The 26,474-nt window shown below is 35.1% G+C and overlaps 1 protein-coding gene across 1 annotated transcript in view; it reads right to left on the reverse strand.

Annotated features, from left to right (window-relative positions):
• Positions 1-1,267: 1,267 nt before the first annotated feature.
• Positions 1,268-26,474, reverse strand: part of LOC129226352 (tyrosine-protein phosphatase 10D-like) — a 77,264-nt gene continuing 52,057 nt past the window's right edge. Inside the window, exons 20-26 of the mRNA XM_054860954.1 lie at positions 19,657-19,828; positions 17,284-17,536; positions 15,997-16,254; positions 14,822-14,970; positions 10,337-10,472; positions 9,942-10,047; positions 1,268-2,070 (exon numbers count right to left, since the gene is read on the reverse strand). Of these exons, the coding sequence (XP_054716929.1) occupies positions 2,039-2,070; positions 9,942-10,047; positions 10,337-10,472; positions 14,822-14,970; positions 15,997-16,254; positions 17,284-17,536; positions 19,657-19,828 (1,106 nt within the window). The 3' untranslated portion in view covers positions 1,268-2,038. The remainder of the gene's footprint in view (positions 2,071-9,941; positions 10,048-10,336; positions 10,473-14,821; positions 14,971-15,996; positions 16,255-17,283; positions 17,537-19,656; positions 19,829-26,474) is intronic.

The following is a 26,474-nucleotide window of genomic DNA, read 5'->3' on the forward strand; positions in this document are numbered from 1 at the left end:
ATGTTGATTTTTATTTTTCGACTCGACCACATGTGGATTAGTGCCTAAGAACGTATAGACATGCGAAATATCCATTTTGACTATTCCCGAGTTAGTTACAACGAGTTTTCTCGTGACGTCTGTATGTACGTATGTATGTGCGTATGTGCGTATGTATCTCGCATAACTCAAAAACGGTATGTCCTAGAAAGTTGAAATTTGGTACGTAGACTCCTAGTGGGATTTAGTTGTGCATCTCTTCTTTTGGTTGCATTCGGGTGTTTCTAAAGGGGTCTTTTGCCCCTTTTTTGGGGGAAATCATTGTTAATTTTGATGTAAACTCAAATGGTGTTATAATTTGGTAGACATTTGGCGATATATCGACAGTCTTTTGGTCGCCAAGTTTTGTCACCAACTTGGCGACAAATTTGGCGATTTTTTTTCCATCTGGTTTTAATCTGGCCACTTTGGTGATACTTAGAAAGTAAACTACTGAATCACATTAAAACTACCAATAATGAGAAAATGACATTGAAATGGAATAAAAGCAAGTCATGTGATGCGCACATCAGCTCGTTTCTGAGGGTACACTCCCAGTAATCCATTACGCACAATATGTGTACGCGTTCATTTACATAATATGTAATAATATGAACGATTTTGAAGCTTTAGGGTATACGCTATATGTCTAAAAAATGTTTGAGAGTATACGGCGTATGGGAACACCACTGCCTATCAGTATCCAATATAAGGGACAGTAGGGAGGAACGGGCATGCTGCAGTTATTATGTATGTAGCAGGTTTAGACTCTGACCTGATTCTAAACTGCTACATATGCTGGACAAGCTAGAAACGGGCACCCCAATGGTAGGTCACTGTGACCTCACAAAAATTTCCTTATTCGACGAATGTTGTCTGACGGTTCGGCAAAATTATCATCATTCGACGAAATTCGGAATTTCATTCGACAAATTGAGAATTTCCGTCCTCCCAAAATTTAAGTTCAGGGCGCCCCTGGCTAGAAATAATTATTCGCATTTCATTTCAGCATAAATGCAGCCGTCCCATTCCTCCTGCCTGCCACTCCTTCCAAATATTCTCTCGTACTGACGTCATCCAGTTGAAATGGCGGAAACGATATGTTTCACTGAATTTGAAACATATTTTAAAAAAAAATCAAACTACACACATCTATTCTTGGTCTAAAAACTTGGTTTGAAGATTTCAAAATAAATCCTTACATACAACATTAAAAAAAAAAAAAAAAAAGACCAACGGTACTAAAATATTTACTAAAAATAAATAACTACACGGTGCATAATTTCACACAAAAATCTCGCATTTATCATATTCACACATAAATAACGACTAGATGTATTAAAATATCACTCATGGTGATTGTTAGGACACAAATACTTAGAGGTATAAACAGCTGTTTAGTGATTTAATTGAACTGACTCCATGGGCGAAGTAGTTATTGAATATTAGCAAGTTAAAAATATCATCCATCGATTCATCTAGTTAAACCCTTAGAGGAGGAATTAGTAACTGGAGAGAGCAAATTCAATCATTAGCTTAGAAAGTGTTGAGGCACAGATCTCAAGTCACGTGGTTCAGCTTTGACGAATGGGAGTCAAGTTTTACGTGAAACGAGTAGAAGAAACCCGATTTCTTCCGATACTTTACATTCAAATATATCAAGTGTCTTGGGATCTTTGCTTCAAGAATTGAAGGTTTCAATCTCTTCATCTTTTATTCTTTCTCAAAGCTCAAACCTAGAAAAGGCGCTGGTATTTCCTCACCTACTCAACAAAGAAATTGAAATGGAGAAGAGGAGAGTTCCGTTTAAAAGTCGAATCGTAGCTTTTGTATCCTTCGATACCGAATTTTCTTATAGTACAAACATGCATCGATATATACAAACATGATGACACAGAACAAAGAGCGATATAAAAGATTACGGACAAAATGAAAGACAGTGATGGTCTACAGTGGCTGAAATGTCTTTTGCTTGGATGGAATCGACAAAAGAGCAGATTGCAGAACCTTGGTCTTGGCTTCATATTCCTGACTCGGCAATCCCTTCGTCATCTGAAGAAAAAAAATAAAGAAAATACGTCAGTGCTTGCTTTGAACAAGAGGACACATTGCTGTGAAATGTTTCTTTACTGCTGTGCATCGTTATGTTTAAATAGATACGAAAGTGGTTACGATAAGAGCAAACCACCGATTAATTTGGGAAGGGGAGAAGCAGAAAGTTTTTAGTTATATGGAATTTCGTTAAAAAATGCGTATTTCAAAAAAATAAAAAATGCTTTTGATGATTTCCATTTATATATTGTTTCAAATTTTGTGAACAGATGTTATTTTTATGCACGTAATTTGTTGTAATCTTGCTAAAGATGGCGTTTATTCTATTAATATAAGCTCAAATTTACGTTACTTTCGAATAATTATCTGCATGTTGATTTTCCCTGCTGTGGACAGGTTTCAACATAACAATATACAGGTATAGGACAAAATAATAGTAACACCTAGTTAAAATTGAGTCTTTCTTCGACCGACCTATTAATGACAGCCACGTGTTGCAACATTTTCCCACCTAGTGGCGGTAGTAGGGAAGGTATCAATCAAGCATTTGGCAGTCTAAGGGTTGCATGGAAAAATTATGTATTTAGCAAAGTGTGATAATGTACGACGTGAAAACCGGCATGATAATTGGAGCTGGTCAGGCTAGAGCGTCAGTGTCAAGAACGGTCAGTCTTGTGGGTGTTTCAAGGTCCACTGTATAAAGGATTATGACAGCCTTTACAAATGTGCGTAAGGTGTCTTCTGCGAAGCACAAAAGTAGGCGAAAGTTGCAGTTGAAGGATCGTGATAGACGACTGTTGAAGAAAATTGTCTCCCGCAAACGTAGATAACGTCCGAAATGCATACCCACCTTCAGAGCCCACTATCAATGAAAACTATGCAACGGGAGTTGCATGCTGCGCACATTCATGGCAGAGTAGCTATTCTAAAACCGTTAGTTTCGACGCAAAATGCTATGACGAGACTACAATGGTGCAGAAACCACCTAAACGGGAACGGGACACAATTGCAATGGGAACAAGTCATGTGGTCTGACAAGTCATCATTAACTTTATTCCAGACCACCGGACGTGTGTTTGTATGTAGAACACCGTTCAGTTGCATATCATGTTGACTGCTTGATTTCTGACTTGAAACATGTAGGGGTTTCTGTGATGGTGTGGGGAGCCCGTGGATTGGGGCCTCTTATTGTCCTGAGGGAAGAATCACAGGAGAACTCTATCGATGCTTTCTCGCCGATGGTGTGGGGAGCAATATCTTCTCGTGGATTGGGGCTTATTGTTGTCCTGAGGGAAGAATCACAGGAGAACACTATCGAAGCTTTCTCGCCGATAGTGTGGGGAGCAATATCTTCTCGTGGATTGGGACTTCTTGTTGTCCTGACAGAAGAATCATAGGAGAACACTATCGGAGCTTTCTCGCCGATGGTGTGGGGAGCAATATCTTCTCGTGGATTGGGGCTTCTTGTTGTCCTGACAGAAGAATCATAGGAGAACACTATCGGAGCTTTCTCGCCGATGGTGTGGGGAGCAATATCTTCTCGTGGATTGGGGCCTCTTGTTGTCCCGAGGGAAGAATCACTGGAGAACACTATCGAAGCTTTCTCGCCGATCATCTTCACCATATGTCTCAGACCCTCTTTCCAGGGGTCCGGTGCTCCAAGATGACAACTCCCCAATTCACAAGCACCACAGTGTTCAAACATGATTAAATGAGCATAACGATGAAGTGTAGCATCTAACGTGGTGTGCCCAGTCCCCTAATCTAAGCATCACTGAGATTTTGAGTGGTTTCTTAGAGATCCAAGTTTGTGCGTAGTTTCCTCCTCCATGCACTCTATCTAAACGCGAGATGGTCTTGCACGAGGAATGGGTGCAAATTCTAATGAATAATATGTAAGACCATCATTTGTCAGTCCCACATCGGACAAACTGTCATTCGGGCACAGGATGGTCCAACCCCTCATTAATAAAAGATTTTAATTTTTTCACAGGTATTCCTATTATTTTGTCCTATACCTGTGTATGTGCTACGTGAGAATTGGGAGACATATTGAATAAGCTGATTTCAATTTTGGAGAGAAATTGCCAGCCAACACCAAATTTACATCAACATTTCGACAATAACAGATAAATCCGTCGTTTAAGGGGTCAATTGCCCACCATGGCTTTGAAGTATTAATATTTCCTGCTTACTGGTGGGCCTGGTTTTTATTGCTTTCCGCCTTTAAACATGAATCCTCTGTCCCAGGGGTGATACAATGGTAGATCATGGGGGTCAATATTCCCCTAAATCACCGGTTTAGGGACAATCGGGATTTTCTGTAATCTTTTCAATTTATTTATTATTTTTAGAAGTAAGTATTTGATATGCTACTTCTTTTCATTGCTTATGAAACAAAGTTTCTGCCCTTTTTTGAGATTTGTTCCAGGTCGATTTGGTGCTTTTTATTGACACCCAAGCAGTGTCAGAAATCTTCGTACCCAAAACCGTAGGTTCGACCCCCCCCCCGGGGGGGAGGGATTATTGTATTCGGTACAACAAGCAAAAACATTGCGAGTTAGTGCAGGTATGCTCAAAATTAAAGTATGAATTTCCGGATATCTTTTCTAACATCGCAAATGCCGAACGAAACACAACTCAAGCTTCCACTCTGGATTTACTTTAATACAAATACTTTGTATTTAATTGAAAACTAATAAGAAACTTAACTTTCTCAAATGTAGCACGATACCTTTTTTTTTTTTTTTGGTCTTGGTAAAACTGTCATCAAATTTCCTGAAAGTTTTCTTTTCTTTTTTTTTTTAAATATTTTTCCTTACACAATGCACAAATGAGGCCGTGAGAAGCAAAGGCATGCAAGTAGTCATCTTCAAGTTTTGAGAAAAACGACCTTAAAGATAACGCTCTAGGTAGGCTTTCATTGAATTTTTTTCCAACGCATGCTGTACAGCAGCACCTACGAGGGCAACTAGTACCATCTCTTGCCCCAAGACAGAGGAGAGGTTCTCCTACTATTTGCTCTGGTTATCTCCAAATTTTTAATTTTGACACTTACATCTCTTTGCTTCTCACCGCCTCAATTGAAATTTAAGAATTTTCCTCCATGGCAGAGGTCTTCCCTAACAGCTTGAGAGAAGACCTAAGAAGTTGCATTAATTATGTAAAATAGGGTATAAAGACATAATATTCATAGTGCTCATCAAGAGATTTATTAGAGAAGAAAAATAAAAAGCAGATGTTAATGTTTCCTTACATAGTGATGGAAGGTAAAGAAAAAGTTTAACCGGGAAAAAAGCAAAGCATCGATATTGACAAATATGAATATGTGTCTCATAGATATTTTTAATTTATACATTTAACTGAAATACGTTTTGCGTATAATAAATTAGTAAACTGTTGTTCATGACAACTCATGTTAATCCTCGGTAGGTAATCGCTAACATATACTCATTTAAACATGATTCGGTATTTCTGATTATATTCACCGTCATACTGTCGTCAGCGGGTAAAGGGCAGTAACTGCTTTTTTATTTATATTTATTTATTTATTTATTTGTTTTGCATTTATTGTACGTAAGCTTTGTTGTACAAACTTGTTATTTGGTTTCCGCTGAAAAAAAAAAAGAAAAAAAAGCATGAAAAAACAACGCCTAATTCCAACATTTCCCTATTGTTGGTATTAAACCCAAACCGCGATTCGTCAAATATCTCGAAAACTCATCTCTGTAGATATTGCCGCTGACCTGCCCACGCCAATATAGTTATACTTGAATAAAATTTATTACATTGATTTAGGTGAAATAAACATATGCGAGTTATACTCATTTATAAAATTTCTTTAAAAATAGTTTTAAACACATTTTAGCCTATGTCACAAAACATCAAAAATTCAAGTTAAAGTATAGTTTTTAGAAACTTAGCTCACACCATTTTTCTTCAAATGCATGCTGTTTAATACATGTTTTTTCAGAATCATGCACAAAATATAGCTGCAATCAAGATACACAGTTAAAGTAAAAATTATGCTAAAAATGTCAAAATATTATTGTATGTAATGCTCAAATTTAAAAATGCAATACAAAAGCATACTCATTGCATGCAAAAAACTGGAAAAGATCATTGATTGAAGAAAAACTGCGCATGCGCAAAAAAGGTAATTTCAGACATGCGTAATGGAAAGAAACGTTCACGCATGCGCTAAAGAACAGACACACTCACAAAGGGATTAACGAATGGTTATGCATAAAGGCATAAAAGACTAGTAACTCACAATGGCTGAAAAAATTGTTCAAGCATGCGCAAGGTATTAAAAAAAAAAAAAAAAAAAACGTACGCACTAAGGAATAGTTACGCATGCGCAAAGGAATAGTTACCAGGGAGAAAGTTCTCCGAAGGCTTGATCAAAAAAGGGCACTTATTCTGCAGCAGATAATTTTCATTATTTGTTCTTCACATCTCCGTTTACGAGTGAAACTGAGGCTTTAGCTGGAGATGGAAGCGAGCCTTAAAAATGCATGTACCATCATAAAGAAGCAGCATCACATAAAAGTCAACAATATTTATAACTGTTTGAACAAAAGGATAATTATTCATAACTTTTAAAAGTACAAATTAACTAGTTCAGTGTGAATGAGGCAAAGTAGGATTTTTTACCATGTTTCCGAATGCATGCTTGGAAGCAACAAGCAATACATCATCACTGTAAAATAGTAAGGGCGCACGTTTAGGGCCTGTATAAATAAGGGTTCCCCTTGTTGAAATAATGGAAGATTGTTTTCAAAATAAAAAACCGAAAGAGTAAGGAAAATAATCCTCAAAGTTTAAAACTAATTAACTATTAATTTAGCTATATTCGATTAATGTTTAGTAACTTATCAACTCTATTGTATAAGTAAGCTAAATAATATTTACCAAGTCTCGCTTATTTTTCTAAATTCTTACGTTTATCGGGAAAATATGCTTAGTATCAAATTTTTGTCACAAAAATGTTTGTTTGTATCGGTAAGCCTCAAAATCATTTAAAAAATATTCTAATTTCATTTAGAGCGAATGGCTGAAGTAACTGAGGATATTAACTTGACTCTAAAATTTCAATCATAAACGGTTTTTAAACAAAAAAATTAAAATTACGCTAAATTTATTTTCTTTTGCAATCGCGGAAAAAAATTCACTCAAATATATCGGCCTAAATTTCTATTTTGCTCATCCGCGAATGAATGTTGAGTTGTTTTTTCGGCCTGACCGCACGTGCATATGTACCTAAGAAGGTGAAATTTGGTATGTTGACTCCTAGTGGGGCCTAGTTATGCATCTCCACTTTTGGTTGCATTCGGATGTTCCAAAAGGGGTCTTTTACTAATTTTTTGGGGAAAATCAGCGTTGATTTCAATAAAAACTCAAGTGATATAATTTGGCGAACACTTGGCGATGTATCGCCAAGCTTTCGGCTATCAAGTTTTGTTGCCAATTTGGCGATATATCTCTAAATATGCCGAGTACCAATCTGGTTTCAATTTGGCGCTATTGGCAATAATTAGAGAGTTATCCATTGAATCACGTTAAAATTGTCGATATTGGGAAACGTAATCTCTGTAAAAGGCTTTTTTTTGCATCGGTTCTCGACAAACTAGGGGAGAAAATATTTAACGTGTTTCCTTGTTTATTGATTTATTCAAAAAACATGCAATATTAAACAGATGTAAAAGGAAGTTGTGTGGTGTCCACATCAGATTTTATTAGTAAAAAATTTATGAAGTAATTTGCTGCAGTTCCTAAAATGTGAATTTCTATTGCAATACCGTGCAAATAATATAAAAAGTCTTTTGCAATCACATTGTGAAATTCATTTTTTTTCCTTATAACAATTTATTCTTTTTTATACATCATACTATTTACAAATAGTATAGAAGTAAAACAAGCTAAACAAAGATCTCAAAACAAGTTTCTGAGATGAAATCCAAAAATTGTCAAGTGCTCTGATGAATGTACTATTTGAACTATAATTTCGATGCCTTTACACTTTTTAAATAAATCTTAAGTATGCAAGTTTATTTTAGTTTAAAAAAATAAGAACTAATTTTTGATTTATTTCTTTCATGATATTTTAAAATGTATTTAACTTCTGTATATTTTTTATGACAATGCTCACTTACTAAGTTTAAGTGAAAAATTAAGTTTTAACCGGCAAAATGAGTGAGCTCTTGGCTTATTAAATATTACTTAGACACTTAAAAAATGACAAACGTTTTAAAGATAACTAGGGCTCGACCGAGGGCTCGACCGATTAATGTGATTCATATTAAAAATATCGAAAAATTAAAAATTACCGTCGGTTCAACGGAAATATACCAAAATGACACAAAAACCGGTTTTGCCATCTCATATTTGTTTCCATGGTTTCCAATGCGGCAATGTATCACCAAATGATCGTCAGTCTGAGACACTATATTAGTTTTACATTGAAATAAGTAATTAATAGCTACAAAAAAAGGAGTAAACCGGCTTTTCAGAACACCTAATCGAAGACAAAAAGGGAAGCGCACAACTGGAACGTACGCACACCCCGCATGCGAAAACTTAACCTTCTACAGCTTACCATCTTTGAGTTATGACTTATGAGAGATATATACGTACATCCAACTGCAAGAAACAACGCAATAATTAACTTGTTTGGTACCTGAATGTAGTATTAAAAACTCTTTCAGAGGTGACTAAAATAGAAATTCGTACTGAAATTTAAGTAAACAGTTTTAAACTCCCAAAAATCAAAAACTCCCTTTACTTTGTATTAAAAAGTAAAAACAGCAAAGGTCCTTTAAAAAAAAAAACATCGGCCTATTCCATCGGCTTTTTGATGTATTTTAAGGCCGATGGGCCGATGTTTCCTGCAAGTTAGCATCGGCCGCCGATGCCGATGGCTAAATTATTGAACCATCGGCGCCGATGCATCGGCCAGGCCGATACATCGGTCGAGTCCTAAAGATAACAGGCCAGATTATAATGGAAAAAGTACTTTTGCGGTTGAACGGATAACTTCCAAGCTTAAAGCCATTAAATACCAGTTGCTAAACAACAAACTGATCACAACGTAACAAATCAAACGCATATGAAAACTGATTGCATTCAAAAACAATATGGGTCTCAAAAAAAAAAAAGTAATGGTTTTTGAAAGTTGAATGAATGCAAATCAAAAGCAAAAATCAATTTGCCGGACTTCTTTTCATCCATATGCTCATTTCTTTTGCATTGAAAAAGGCGTTCCTAGTAACGCGGAAACACGTGTTTGTAGTAATCTGCAATGGGGTCGTTTCCAAAATTTTAAAAGTATTTTTTCTAAAAGAGCATGCTCAAAAATATAGGATCTGACCATTTTTTAAATAATTTATTTAAGTTTAATATTTTTAAAAATTACTTAAATCGGTGCGCTTCACAAATGATGAAATGCCATTCAATGTTGCCATTCACAGAACAAAATATTTAATTCGCATCTTCACTCACGTGTATTGGCAACGATATGGTTGATACCAAGCGTAGAGTGCAATTTTAATTCACTGCTTGATTATCATAACGTGGAAAGGTAGTAGAAAGATGCGCCAAATGGCATCATTTGTGACGTCATCAAGACTACGTCTTGTTTGAAAAATCGGACATTTTAAAAAATTAATTAAAAAAAAAAACTGTTGGGAAAATGAAAGTATTTTCTGGGTCCATGTTATTTTTTTTGCTCATTCTATCCATTTCAATGACTAAAAGTAGTACTTTTGACTGAAGGAAACCACCCCATTTGTGCTTTTTGACGTTGTTATTTCTTACATGACAAATTTAGTTGTTTCAAACACGAGTAGATTTTTTACGGTTGTAATACATACCATCATATCCCTGGTTGTCGTGAGCTTCCGGCCTTCCAAGTTCTAGAACTTCTTCCTTCTTTTCCAAGACACACATGAGGCACTGGTGAATGCATATATATTGTTGCTAGAAAAAAATAAATGTTTAACAATTGTTCCAAACTAAAGAAATTCAAATGTTAACAAATACTGAATAAAATGACTGGGGGGAAGTTTGAAGTTCATTAAGCATTAATCTTTCTAACTACATATATTTGTTGAAGATTTATTCAAATGCAAAATACAAAACGAGTTTTATAAGAAAGGTTAAACAAGAAACTAAGGTTATTGAAGGTGAGCATAATATAAGATACGCACAATGTATGAACATTGATAACAGAAATGCATAGAATTTTTTGTACTGAAAAACAATGTACCTCATTTTGAACCATCCACACTCTTTCTTTGCGCATTTCATGCACAAATCCAAAAATATCAGCATAGTCAAACTTCTGGATATGCTGTAATATTCTGTCTAGAGCGATGAAAGTTCCAGATCGCCCCACTCCAGCGCTGTGAAAAGAAAAATGGAAAATAAGTACATAGTTAACTTTAATGTACTGCAACAATGGGGTCGTTTCCAAAATTTTAAAAGTATTTTTTCTGGAACAGCATGCTTAAAAACATAGGATCTGACCATTTTTTAAATAATTTCTTTAGGCTTAATATTTTTAAAAAAATACTTAAGTCGGTGCGCTTTCATTATTTACGCTTCCGCCGATGTCATCACAAATGATGAAATGCCATTCACGGTTTCCATTCACAGAACAAAATATTCAATTCGCATCTTTACTCCATTAAGATCTATGCTTTACTCACGTGTATTGGCAACGATATGGTTGATAGCAAGCGTAGAGCGCAATGTTTAATTCGCTTCTTGATTATAATAACGTGGAAGCGAGTAGAAAGATGCGCCCAAGTGCATCATTTGTGACGTCATCAAGACCACGCCTTGTTTGAAAAATCGGACATTTAAAAAAATTAATTTAAAAAAAAACTGTTTGGAAAATGAAAGTGTTTTCTGGGTCCATGTTACTTTTTTTGCTTATTATATCAATTTCTGTAACTCAAAGTAGTACTTTTGACTGAAGGAAACAACCCCATTGCATTTTTAAGTTTTTCCTTTAATCAAAAACAGACATGAAAACAAAAAATTATAGCAAAGCTTGTCTGTTTATAACTTCAAAGTAGAGTTATCCTAAACACCTACAGAATTCACACATTTATTTAAGATCTATTAAATTTGCTTCATTTGGTTGCCTCATTCTTACTTATTAGAAACTTTGGATCAAAAAATAGTCCACTGCGTACTGAACGATGGATTTTGATTTTAAAACATCTTACGAATTCTTCCTGATTGATTTCGTAATTATGTATTTTAACTTTGAAGCTATGCTTATCAGTATCATACATTGTATTATCGTAAAAATCAAAACAATCTCTTATACGCGTTATGCTTTTTGAATTTGAACATATTTTCTATTAAATGATTATGACCCATTAGAGTTGGCATTTTTGTTTTGCGTGGAGTACAGATTGATAAAGTCAGAAACAATTGTAAATACTTACCGACGTTACTCCAAATTAAATTGTTAACTCGTGTCATTTAGGTTTAAAACTAATTGAAAACGCCATCAGCAATGCATAATGATCAGATGAATCAGTGCCTAAAATATTCGAGTCAGAAGCGTAAAAGTAAACAGTGGGATACAAATTTCCAATCAAAGCAAATTGTTAGAAAATGTGTAAAATGTCTTTTAAATTGCGACGAAGTAGATGGTGAAAAACAAGGGTGTATTTATGTTTGAAACTAGTTGAAACTAGCAGACTTTTAACCAATCCAAGCATACTCATTAGCACTCATAAATTATAATTATATCCGTTATTATTTCCTTTTTTATTAAACACTAGTGGTACCCGCACGGCTTTGTCCGCAGTTGAAAATTAAAAGGTCATTTGGTTCGCCTGTATATTTACAAATAATGGATGACGAATTTCTCGGCAATTTGCTATGTTCATTTGCTATGTTCAATGACTTTAAATATCCAGCCTAAAAGCTTTCAGAACTGCCGTTTACATTGTATTTACCAGCCCTCCCAGTCTTATTTAGCTTCTTCACTTGTATATTAGTTCTTTTTATTTAGTTATTTTATTGTTTGTTATCTTATTATTGTTATTGGTTTTTGTAATTATCAAAATTGTTCCAGCGAGTGTCGCTCGTGATCTGTTATGTTCCCCCCAGTCACCACATCCGGTTAAACCCTCACCGGGGTTGGTACGGTGGTGATTGGTGGGGTTTAAATAAATAAATAAATAAATGTTCATTTGCTCGCCAATGTTACGGTTCCACGTTATGATAATTTCATAATTTAATTTTCTACGTTGTGATAATTTGCTGGGTGAAATTTTCTTAAAATTGGAATAGAAAAAGAACAAAATCGAATTTTCAAAAAATCGCTTCGAAGTGCACACCCCCATACTACAAACTAACTTTGTACAAATTTCATGAAAATAGGCCGAACGGTCTAGGCGCTATGCGCGTCACAGACATCCAGACAGACAGACAGAGATATAGACAGACTTTCAGCTACATTATTAGTAAAGATAAAGATACTTGTTAAATGTAATATCATATCAAGGGCGGATCTAGAAAGTATTCAAGTTAGGGGAGATTGGTTTTTATTGCTTACTCTTTACTACGCATTCCAGTTTAAACATGTTTGTTAAAAATGTTTCGGTTTTAAATTCCGAAACATTTCCGAACATGAGCCACAAATCCTCCCCCCCCCCTCTTCTAATATCATCAAAAGTCATCTATAATTGCACTTTTTTTTTTTTTTTTGAATTTCAGTATCGAAAAATGATGGAGGAGGAGCACTTGTGGACGGGAGGAGTGGAGGGGTGAGGCCTCGAACCCTTATTCTCCTAGAATCAACGAAAAACGTCTAAAACTGCTTTTCTGGAAATTTCATTTTTGAAAACTTTCTGGAAAAGTGCTTCGAAAGCCGTTTCTTTCCCCAACGTTACCAAAGAAGGGCTTCAATTGCGATTTTTGGTCTTCAATTCCGAAACATTTCCAGAAGGTATTCCTTCCCTCCCCGCTAAAATCATCGTAGATCGTCTAAAATTGCGTTTTTAAAATTTCAATGTCGAAAAAGTGTCGGCTTAGAGTCTCTCAAGGGAGAGGAGAACGCCTCTTGCTTGAACCATATTAAATTTACTACATACAGGTTGATTACAATTATTTTCATAGTTAAACATTTTAAAAGTATAAGAAGGTTTTAATGTAAGTTTTTTTTAAATTATTATTAGTGTTTTGAAGCGAATACTAAATAGATTAGTATCGGGAATAATTGATACCCCGCATAATGTTGCTTTCAATGGAAAGGGATGCAAACGAAAGCAATTGTACTTGTCTTGTAAATTTTTTTAAACCGGTTTTCCTAATCCTTTATTTTATTTATTTATTTTTTTTGGGGGGGAGGGGGGGACAGGTAAGCAGCCTGCTGCAATTAACACTAAAAAAAAAAATAATAGTCTTCTAAAATAATAAGAGCTCAATTATTTAGTGTAAACGTTTTCAATTATTATTTTCATGCGTTATGGAAAATTGTTTGCCTCCCTCACAAATCTTGCCACTCTGGGTAAAAGCTCGATTGAAGAATATAGACCTACAGCGAATTTTGTTTTCTCTGCTTCGCTTGTGTTTAGAAAATACGAAGTAAACTTAGATTCACAAAATTTTTATAATCACTTTTATTAACTTTCTCTGAGCCATTCAGCCTAACGTTTTTAAGCATTATTCGCGTATTTGAATACAGTAACCCCTCGTTACATTGCCTCTCGTTATATCACTCATTCGAGTATTTCGCGCTTTTACTTTATTTCCTGAAAATATATATATAAAAAAATATTGCTTCACAATTTTTTTTTTTTGTGTTTCTCAGAAAATTTTTATTTTATTATTCTAAGTAATAAGCAAATCTCGTATATTTTCCATACATCTAATATCGTTTAAGCTGAACTTTTTTTTCACATTCATAAAATAATTGAAATATTCGTAATCATTTTTTTTTTTTTAAGTAAGCATATTTTCTTTAGTTTTTATGAAGAAAATCGTTCTGATAGGACAATAAACTAATCTTTTTGTTGGTGCAAGTCATCAATTCGTATATCAGTTAAATCGTTACATTTTATGACCTCATATATCGCATTGTCGAATGTATCGCAGATGTTCGTTGTCTCTCGAAAAGCGCGATATAACAAGGGGTCGCTGTAGTAAAAAATATATAAAAACCCTCATAATCAATTTTGTTCTTAGTTCATTACTGCAGTGAATCTTCAATATCTTCTTTACTAATAATAAAGCTGAAAGTCTGTATGTCTGGATATCTGTGTCTCTGGATGTCTGTTACGCGCATAGCGTCTAGACAGTTCTACCGATTTTCATAAAATCCGGCACAGAATTAGTCCGTAGCATAGGCGTAAGCATCTCGAAGCAATTTTTCGAAAATTCGACTTTGTTCTTTTTTGTATTCCAATTTTAAGAATATTTTACCGAGTAAATTATCATAACGTGGACGAACAAATTACCATAACGTGGACGCGCAAACTGCCATATGCGACCGTGGCCGAGCAAAGTAACATAGCAAATTGGCGAGAAATTCATCATCAATTATTCGTAATTATACAGGTGAAACAAATGACCTTTTCGTTTTCTACTACGGGCAAAGCCGTGCGGGTTCTGCTAGTTATGAAATAAAATATATCGACCAAAAAAATAAAGAAATAAAATAAAATAAATCCAAAGCACATGTGAACGTTTAGTCGAAAAATAGTTGCGCTTCTTGATTCAAGTATACCTGCAGTGAACACAAATGGGCTTGGGATCGGTTCCGATTCGTTCTCTGAACGTCCTAACGAATTTCACTAACACCTGTGGTGGCTCTGGAACTCCAAAATCTGGCCACGTTGTGAAGTGGAAGTGTTTCACAACTCTGGATTGTTCGTTCTAGAAAAACATAAAATAAAATTATTATTTCTAAATTTCCTGGGGACAAGAGACATACGCAAGAAATTTTGCAAATTGATAATACAATTACAGGTATACAGCATCCATGCAACTTTCAAACGGGAAGCGACAGCATGTATAATTTTTAAATTAAAAACTTCAAAACTCATGTACCACGAAGCTTCCTTAGGTAAACAAAAAAACGTAAGAAAAATAACAATTAAGAATTAAACCAAAAATATAGTTTTGAAACCCATCAAGACTTTTAACGATGTCAAAGATACATATTGCCCACAAATATTAAATAAATCCTTTAAAATTTTCTTAAAAATGCAGTGGAACTTCGTTTATCGAGATCAAATTTATAGATTTAAAGAATATATACAGTAAAATCTGTGAAGTTGACCACCCTTGTAAGTTGACCACCTTTTTCAGGCACGGAATTAGCTTTTATCATATAAATCAATCTTTGTAAGTTGACCACCTGTTTAAGTTGACCACTAAAGTTGTGCACCGAAAGTGGTCAACTTACAAAGGTTTCACTGTATATATAAATATATATCCATGTAACAATTTTAAATTATTATAGCAAGAACATAACTGTAAAATATGACGAATTCACTTTTTATTTTGGTTAAATGTACAGTTAATGCACAGAGCCGCCGAGAGCCAAGGCGGGCCACGTGTCAGTTTGGTCCATACTCCCATAAAACTTATAAAATTATAGTACTCCCATTTAGAACCGGGTCCTCACACTTGCCGGACCCCTAGTTTTCGACTAGGCTGATATGTCGCATCGTCGGACCTTTTCGTGCATAGATTTTAGAATAAATTATAGCAATTTAACATACATCATTGCGTACTTGGCGAGTCAGCATGGTACCTGTCCGGCTGATTAATTGGAAATTTTAATTGTTTAAAGAGGGACAGGACTTGGAAAAGTTTCCGAACCCCTGGATTAACACACTAATTGAAATGAATATTTGTTCTTATAATAACGAGTAAAAAACAGTAAATCCTTCTTACCCTAGATACTTTGAACTCGGATATAGTCCAGTGCAGATACTGGGACTCATTGAGCAAAATGACTTGGATGTCCCCGTAGTAGACCGGCTGCATGTCGAAGGGCCAATAGTGGTCGCATTTTTCTCGACCCTTCTCGATGCACCTGGTGAGCATGACTATGGCACGGCAGTTCTGTTCCCAAATCATGCGCCAGAAATCGTCTCTCGTGCTGTGCAGCGGACCTTGCGTTACAATGAACTCACGTGGAGAATTGTAACCCTGGAAAAAATGAAATGAAATTGGGTGATATGTGAGCTTGTCTTCATTACCAGTAAGAGGTTCATCGATTTAGTGACAGAAATCGTAAAGTAAGTGTCTAATATCACATGAAAATGCAATCACAACTAAAAATCAATTTCAAGAATCAAGTGCAATCTGCTTTTTGACAAAAGTTTGAAACGCTTTTAAATATTAGATTACTATTATTGTTATTATTTTTTTGGAGGGGGGGGGGGGCGAGGGGGGGGACCTTTTTTTTTCTCCTAAATTTCTATCTGTGATAGCTAGGGATTACGATGAATTAACTATCACTGTAATTCAAGGACGGACCCAGAAAGTGTTCAAGGAGGGGGCGATTGATTTCAGATACCTACCCATATATATATATATATATATATATACATATGTATATATATATATATATATATATATATATATATATATATATATATATATATATATATATATATATATATATATATATATATATATATTTATTTATTTATTTATTTATTTATTTGAAACTTCCATTTCTAAAAACCTCCGGAGTAGTCTACTGAACCCGACTCCTTACATTGCCTTCATCAAAGGTGTCCTATAATTGCGTTTTTTTTTAATTTTATTTTTTTGGACTTCAAGTTAAATAACTTTCCAGCGGACAGCCCCCGAATTTTGTCGACAATAATCTAAGATCATCTAAATTTGAGTTTTCGGAATTTTGTAAAAATTCCGATCCTATCCCTTCACTAAAGTGTTAAGAAATGCTCTACAAATGCGTTTTCAAGTCAAAAATTCTGAAAAAATTCCGGGGGAGTGTTTTATGACATTGAAAATCGTCTAAAACTACGTTTTTGAAATTTCAGTATCGGAAAGATACCGAGGGCTTCTTTTATCTCCGCTTAAGAAGAGGGCGATTGCCCTCATCGCCCCTCCCTTGCTGTAATTTAAGAAAATAATGGTAAATAAAAGTAATTGTATTTGCATGATCATTTCAGTCTTACTCAATATAAAAAAATCACCATAACTCACCGGTATGTAATTTGCATTGATGTAATCTGTTCCTTCTTCGTCATCCGTGGGCATCAGCTTGATTCGAGAGTGGTCGTAAGGAAGGATGTTAGTAAACCTGTTCTTGGGCCGATTCACGGGCAAGTCCGCAGCATGGCAAGGCCGGTCTCGACCCACGTTCTTCAGCAACTCGAACTCTTCCGCAAATCGGAAGTCAGAATCGGCTGACATGAGCCGATAGTGATCAGCAAAATCTTTCAGTTTGATTGGACGGCTGAAAAAAAACAAAAAACTTTCCAGTTAAACAATTACAGGAGAAATTGCTTGTAACGAGCACTGATTTATCCAAAACCCGGACATCACTACAGGGGGGGGGGGGGGCTGGTTTGTGGTTTGTATGTTAATACATCACTGGAGGTAACCAAATGTTATCATAGTAACATTTTCCTTTTACTGAAAAATTTTTTTTAATAAGATCCGCATTGGACCACACAAGGCCGAATCCAGCTGCTAGATTTGGAAGGAGTCATTACCAGGAGGGGGGCGGGGATTGGTGTCATAATTGCAATACTCAGACTCAGACACAAATACGGGGTTGTCTAGAGCTTTCGCCCCAATAATTTTTAGAAGTTGAAGTCTCCACACCGCAGTTGCTTAAGAGGTCAAGACCCCCTGGATCCACGCTTGGCATCATAATTGTCTAATCAACTGGGCTATTACCTCCGCTGTGAAGTTTTCAAGGGAAGCAATGCTTCATTTGGAGAAACGCAGCCAAAACTCATTTATAGGCATTTTTCGCAATTATCTCTCGAATGATTACAGATTCTGACCTAATTTATTGGCACTATGAATGGTTAGTGTATACGCACTAATATATACCTATAATTATGTGTGGGCATGCATGCATAATGTTGTCTTTATTAAAATATTGATAAATGTATAAATTGCACCTCTTTGGGAACTTAAATGTTTTCAAAAAATTGGCACTTGAATGCATGTTTTTTCTTTCAGGATTGTTGAAGGTTTCGGAATTAATCAAAGTATTCCTTTTTTTTTTTTTTTTTGTTTGACAAGTACATTTGTAACCAGATGGAGATCACTTGAGGAATCAAGTGCATTTTGTTTGAAAAAAACATATGTCTCATTTCCCAAACTAAGTACCTCACGTTTTTTGTTATTTTCCTCAGTCATTCAAGTTAAAAAATTTTAATATAAAAATCTTAGAGTATCTACTTATGTATCTATGAATTAATAGCCTTCTAACTCAACTGGAACGATGGAGAATTGACCATAGAACAAAGTGTCACTACATTCGTAACTTTTCTCGTCTCATGTTTAAGCAGGTTTCGTTTTTCTACGACTTTTATTAGCAGAGACATTAATTAAAAAGTTGATTCTCAGAGACGTTTTATTTGCTTCAAAATTTCCGATTGTCTGATGGAAACAACTTTAATAGACCAAGTTTCCCTGTACTGTCTTGGTGTAATAATTCCAGGTTTGAACGACATTGGAAGTTCAAAACGCCGCGTGGCTCAAAATGGGAATTAGTTGATGTTGCGCCGCAAGAGGTTAGACGCGTTTTTTGGTTTGTATTCCTTTTTTCATCTTTTCCTTCAAGTAATGAAATATTTATACCCCGAAAATGCTGATTAAAATTTTTTTGCTAACTTAGGTCGCATCAGGCGGCAAGAAAGAGACAAATTTTCCGAAATACACCGTCGATGTGCTTCAGTACGGGAGTGGAATTGTTCTAAAGGTACGCCGAGCTGAAAATTAATGTATCGCTGCACGCGGCTAGAAGGGGGGGAAGTCCCCTAAGTACATTAAGAGGCAAGAAGGGAGTCAAACCCCTAAAGCACACTGCCTTCGGCGATGTACACTAATCCGCTGTAGGCGGGATGCACGAGCCGTCGTAGGCGGCAAGGTCGAGGAGATCGCCGAAGACAATGTAGCAGCCCTGGCGAGTAGTACACTTCAAATCTGGACGACAAATTACTATAAATTGGTCCATTAAAGAACAATTTTTAAATGTCACATAGTCCAGCCGCTATGAAATATTGTAGCTTGCATTAGTCATTTCTTTGAGTAATTATGTATTGTAAGAGTATGGGGTCAACTTACGTGCGAGGCTAAAAAGTTATTTACGTAAACAGTGCTATTAATCCTATAACGACAACAGAACTAAAATACTTATAGTGACATTGGAAGAAAGCATGAATTAAACTAGGTCTACAAAGTAAATAGCCGATTTGAACAAATTCGTTAGGATTATTCATCTAATAAAAAACGCACATTTGTGAGATAAAGTATGTGTTTTAACATCAAAACTACGGAGATTGAAGTTCACAGCGTTTACTTTATATTTTTACGTCGACACTGAAACATTAGACTTACTTGGTTATCACTTCACTCTCCGCTATGGACATTGCATCTGATTTGGCATGTTTGGCTTTCTTGGCGAAAGGGGCGAGCCTCCTTCTGCGCCATAACAGTCCAACGCCCATCAAAAGGACCACAAGTATGAGCGGGGTAAATATGCTGGCTAGTAATGCCTTGTTGTCTGCGTCTACAATAGCAAAAATCAAGCACAACATTTTTGTATGAATGTTAAAAATACAAACTATGTAATCAAGGATACTCCGAGCTTCCTTTTGGAAGGGGGGGGGGGTCGGATATTTTCAAATTTCCTAATGAACCTTTGAATTTTACCTAATGATAAAATATGAGCACAGACATAGATACTTGTAAATAAGAAGCGACATTAAGCATCATTAAAAAAAAAATTGCAGTTTTGCAATGCTGTCTAAAAATTTGCCGAATAAGGATTTTCGGGAGGTCACAGTGACTTCCCATCGGGCGCCCCTGAATGTACTGCTCCCTCCGTCCCAAATTAGTCGCTAAATTCTGTTCCAAATTAATTGCTAAGTTTCAATGCTATATATTGAAACTGGTGATTTTGCGTTTTTATTTAAGCATTTTTCAGAAATTTCTGGGTGCAATGCTGTCAAAATCATCAATATTTACTTACCAAACATTCCCTCTTTCAATCAATTCCAAATTAATTTCGAAAATCCGGGGTTCGTACCTCTAACGCCACGTCTGCAAGGGATTCTTCTAGCTATTGTATCGTGAAATCATTAGAAAGCAAACTGATCTTTCTGGTATAGAGGTGGAGGAGTTCTTAAAAAATTGGACGTGGCTCAAAAATGTGAGAACTCTGGGTTTTCGAAACTAATTTGAGACTATTTTAAGGAGGGAAGGAGATAATGTTTGGTTCGTTTATGATGTCAACTGATAGAATAGCACACTGAAATCTTTTGAAAATGTTTCGGTTAAATCATAAATCATCAGTTCAGTATCAATAACCAGCACAAAAATACTTAAATCTAGTAACTAATTTGGGACGGAGGGAGTAATTGATTATTTAAAAACGAAAAAATATATATAGTAGTAGTAGTATTAGTAGTAGTAGTAGTAGATTTTTTGTTCATACTATGCGAAAGATAAAAGGACCAATCGAAGGTAACTGAAATCAATGATGTTTTAAGTTTTAAGCATTATAACATTTTCGAAGATTGAAATATCCTATAATATTTATCACCGATACGTCAAAAGCAGAAATGAAAACATTCAGCAAACAACAAATGGAAAGGTTTTAAAGAGAACAGAACTAGTGAACGTAAGATATTATTTTTGTTTAGGGGTGCGACATCGATGTCGATGTTTTGTAAACATCGATGTTTTTGTTAAAACACCGATGTTTTACTTTCGATGTTTTCGTTTCGATGTTTTTTCGATGTTGATGTTTTTGCATTTTAATTGAAAATTATCATAAAATTTGCTCCAATTTTCTCGCTAGGTAATTAAGTTTACTTATGGAGTTGCCAAAAAAAAAAAAAAATCATTTTTTTGCACCCATTTTATAAGATCAATTTTTCTGTGTAGAGGATGATTTTTGGGAAGATCACTACAAGATAGTAGATTAACTAGAGAGTGAGGAAGAGGTCAAAGCTATTGGAAGAACCTGACATTAGTAGTCTAGTGCCGGAACTTGCTCTCTATTTCAAGGATCCAGTTCTTAAATTAAAGGAAAATCCTATGCGTTACTACGGTGAAAATTATAACTTTAAAAATTTAGAGCTGGTAAAAGGTGCTTTAAAGTATTTGATAGTGATGGCAACTACTGATCCATCGGAAAGAGATGTTTCTCTGACTGGTGGGATAGTCTGCGAAAAGAGAAATGTGCTTCTGGGCAGGGCTGCGGAGTCGGAAGGAAAATGGCCGACTCCGACCCCGACTCCGACTCCTGGATTTTGAAACGCCCGACTCCGACTCCGGATTTTTTATATATTTTTAATTGTATTTTTTCAATTCCCTCTTTCCCTTCAGGGGAATGGGGAAAACCTCTAAAGAGAGACTGAAATATTAATTCCTTTTTATGAAAATTTTGCATTTTTTTAATTGTAAACCCAAGACGCATACAACGAAATAACAATAGAAAAATTTAAAAATCAAATTTCCCAATAGTTACGAGTTAAATACCCTTTAATGTTTAACAAATAGTTTTTGATCAAATCGTGTGCTTTCAATTTTTGAAAGCTGTAACTTGAGAGAAAAAAAAGCTTTTTTTCTAAATCCAAGTTCTTGAGAGGGGGTGGTTTTCCCCGGGTGACACCCATCTGGCAGATGACACCCAAACTTAATTTCAGAGTTTATAAAAAATATAAATACTCTAATTCCGAAAATTTTCTCGAATGTATTTAAAATTATATTTCATCAATAAAATTTCAACGAAAATAGGGCACATATACGTCAGGAGCTAATTTTACACAAAATGCGGCGGTATACAAATTTGTACGAATAGCTTCTACTATATTATATAAATATTTCTTCTTCGCTAAATTTTTAATTTAAATTTTATTAGCTGCTTTAGAATTAACTTTAATATGAAGATTTTGAGATTAACTGCAATTATTGAGGGTTGTAATCAAGAAATCATTTACACTTATTTTGTTCCATACTTTTTAGTGAGAACCAAGCTTATAGAAATAATCTTAATGAAGAAAAAAACATTAGATTATTTCATCGGATTTTTTGGATTCGTGCTTTCGCGCCAGAACTTTTTTGAAATTGCCGATCACCCTTAAACGTTTCAACCTTAGCTAAGGGCCTCGACTTACTATTTTGTTACGTTTCTTTTACTATTTTATAACTGAGATCGAACAAAACACTATATTTCTATTTTTATTTGAAAGTGATTACTTGAAAATGTTAGGCAACAAACCGTTTGCTGACAGTTGCTATTAGTTAAGTTCAAAAGCAAGCAAACTAGGGGACGGCTACAGAAAGTTCGGTAAGCACTCCAGCTAGCTGATTGCCATAATGGCAGTTATTTTCTCATTAGTATCTTTTTATACATGTAATCGAACCGATTGGTAGTCAGTTTTTAAAAAATGCAAGGAGAATCAGTGAAAAGGAAAGAAAAAAAGAAGCCCGGAGTCGGAGTCGGCATGTTTTCTAACAACTCCGACTCCGACTCCTTTACCTCAAAATCAGCCCGACTCTGACTCTTCGACTCCGACTCCGACTCCACAGCCCTGCTTCTGGGGGGACAAAGTAAAGAAACTTCTTTTTCTCCAAACTGTCAACACCAATAGTTGAGGTTACTAATACACTTCCCCCAACAGGTCGTCGCTCTATTACTTACAATTTGTGTTTAATTATTAACTAACAGTACAACACATATTTCTTGCTCTTAAAAATAATTGCTAGAACTAATTTTGTATTTTTAAAATAATTAGTACAACTTTTTCTCATCATTAAACTGACGGTAAGTGCTACGATAAATTTTTCATAAATTCCTTTTTGATGTAAATTTACTCTTAGTGTCATTCAGTTTGAAAATATTTCCTTATTACTATAACTAGTTGTATTAATCGGTGCTTGTCTTATATTATCAATTTTTGTCCAACTATAATACCAAGATGATGCGAAATTATTCTTATTAACTTATATTCATGATTTGAGGTTCAGTATTTTCAATATATTCGTCGGGTACGTATTCTTTTGTATTGCTTAAATTAGTGTAGTATATTCAAAAATGTATGTTATACATTGATAAAAAGATCGATGTTTTAAAACATCGATGTTTTGCCATCGATGTCGCACCTCTAGATGAAGGTATGCGTGAGCAATACAGCTGTTAAAGCTCTAGAAGAGGAATTTTGAATGGTAGCCACTTTCTAAAGTGTGGTAGTCATTTTTTAAACTGTACTTACTCGAAGCGAAAAGTAAGTCACCTATTTGCTATTAGTAGGATTAACAACAAGATAAGAGATTATGATGTTGATGTTCCACAAAACCGCACAAAATTTGAATGGATATATTTTTTAGCATAAAGATACCAGTGTATAAAAAAGAAGTTTTGTTTTTAAACGTAATACAAATGTATTCGGAAAAACTTAATGAAAGTAAATGGGAGAATTCATAAGCCTCGGTTTAAGTGTTAGTCAGAAATTTCTGCAACCTGACACTGTTAGTTTTTCAGGGAATCAGGAACTTCAAAAGGTCGTAAAAGCAAAATCAAGCTATTTATTTATCAAAAAAAAAAAGCACTGTGGTAAAAACGTTAGGAATCCTTGATTATCGTACTTTAAATTAAAAAAATCAATCTAAAAAGAACGACAAAAAAAAAAAAACCTTGTCTAGGACTCTAGGTGTAGTCGACTACGGTCGACTCATGTGCTGAAAGAGACGGATTAAATCATAGTCTAAGATCCCCCTAGGCTTGACCTATCCTCATCGAGTTTTCCAAAATTGTTACCATATATGAAGAAAAAAGTTGTAAACAAAACGTGAAAGCAAGAATTTCTACCTCTTTCACGTGAACTAATCAGGTTTGCCAAGGGTTGAAAGGTGCCTAAAAATGAGTAATTTTATCTCCCATCGAGTTTCCGAAAAGTTACTCCTCATCGAGTTTCCGCAAATTGTTGTCATAAATGATGAGTAAAAGCTGTAAATAAAACGCTAAAATAAGGTTGCCTACCTTTTCCGGTCCCTAAGCAGGGTTGCTAGGGGCTAAAAGGTGCCCAAAAATGAGTAATTTACCCTCATCCCGTTTCTAAAAATTGTTGTCAAAAATGAAGAGTAAAAGCTGTAAAGAAAACGTTAAAGTTTGGTTGCCTACCTGTTGCGTGTGAACTAATCAGGGTTGCTAGGGGCTAAAAGGTGCCCAAAAATGAGTAATTTACTCTCATGCCGTTCCCAAAAATTGTTGTGAAAAATGAAGAGTAAAAGTTGTAAAGAAAACGTTAAAGTTTGGTTGCCTACCCGTTGCGTGTGAACTAATCAGGGTTGCCAGGGGCTAAAAGGTGCCCAAAAATGAGTAATTTACCCTCATCGAGTTTCCGGAAATTGTTGTCACAAATGATGAATAAAAGCTGTAAACAAAACGTTAAAGTAAGGTTGCCTTTTGTCAGGGGCTAAAAGGTGCCCCCAAAATGAGTAATTTACCCTCATCAAGTTTCCACATAAGTTATGTAAAAAAATATTACAAAACCGATGTTTGGTTAAAAATATTACAAAACTGATGTTTCGGTAAAAATATTACAAAACCAATGTTTTCGTAAAAATATTACAAAACCGATGGTATTGAGGGTTGCCAAAACAAAAGTTCTCCAATCATAAGGTTGCCGCTATTCAAAGTTTTAAGATTGAAACTTCGAAATTCACCAAATAAAGTTCGTGCCCCGTGTCCTCAAAAGTCATAGTCGGGCCTTGACAAGTTGCTCTTTTGCTGCAGCAAAAATAAATAAATAAATCAATAAAAAATAAATGAATAAATAAAAATAAATAAATAAAATCGAGTAGAAATAAGGTCGAACCTCCTAATAATAAGGTCGAACTCGCTTAGAACGAGATCTGATTTAACGAGAACTTGGATTTAGCGAGTAAAACAAACAGATTTGGTTGGTACAATGTTTAGTCTATTGGAACATACCTCGCTTTTAACGAGCAAACCCCACTTAAAGCGAACGAAGTTTTGGCATTTCATAAAATTTCTGCTGATTTCCACATCAGAAAAGGTTATCCTATTGTTGAAAAAAATCCATAAACGTTTTGAATTCAGCCGAAAGTTGTAAATGAGATATAAATCCTAAAGACAACAGCCCTCGACGTACACAAATGCTTCTAACGTGTAAAAAAACTTCTAACTATTTTGAATCCACGGACGCAAAAGGACAATGTTTTTCGGGTTTCATGATCCTCGAAAACAACAAAAAAGAGACAATCAGACAGTTCAAAGCAAATAACCAACTTGTTTGGTACTGTACAGAAATATATAAATAACTATGGTTTTCTTTCACGAACCCGTTTTTAACGAGCACTCGTTTACAACGAGAAAATAATGTGGTCCCTCCACGCTCGTTATAAGAAAGTTTCACTCTTATTTTTATTTATTTATTAATTTATTTATTTTTTGGAAGATTTATTGTAAGAAACAAAACAAAGATAATTATTTTAACTAAAAACAAACAAAAACGAGCTGATGTGCGCATCACATGACTTCCTTTTACTCCAATTTAAGTCATTTCCTATAACTGGCAATTTTAATGTGATTCAATAAGAGATTTTCGAAATATCACCAACAGCGTCCAAATTGAAACAGATTTAAAAAAAGAAAAAAAATTTAAAAAAAACGCCAAATTTTTCGCCAAGTTGGCGATCAAAAGCTGACGGTATATCGCCAACTGTATGCCAAATTATAACACCACTTGAGTTTACATCGAAATTAACAATGATTTCCAGCCAAAAAGGGCAAAAGACCCCTTTAGAAACACCCGAATGCAACCAAAAGGGGAGGCGCACAACTAGACCCCACTAGGAGTCTACGTACCAAATTTCAACTTTCTAGTACTTACCGTTCTTGAGTTATGCGACATACATACGCACATACGCATATCCGCACATGCGTACATACGTACATACAGACGTCACGAGAAAATTCGTTGTAATTAACTCGGGAATCGTCATTATGGATATTTCGCGTATCTATACGTTCTTAGGCACTTATCCACGTGTCATCGAGTCGAAAAAAAACTTAATATTCATTCGGGGGTGAGTAAAATAGAAATTAAGGTAGATTTTTGAGTGAAAATTTTTTCGCGAATACAATACTTCCTTTTTTTGTAAAAGGAAGTAAAAAAAAAAAA

Source organism: Uloborus diversus, chromosome 7, assembly GCF_026930045.1.
Source record: "Uloborus diversus isolate 005 chromosome 7, Udiv.v.3.1, whole genome shotgun sequence".
Lineage (NCBI taxonomy): Eukaryota > Metazoa > Arthropoda > Arachnida > Araneae > Uloboridae > Uloborus > Uloborus diversus.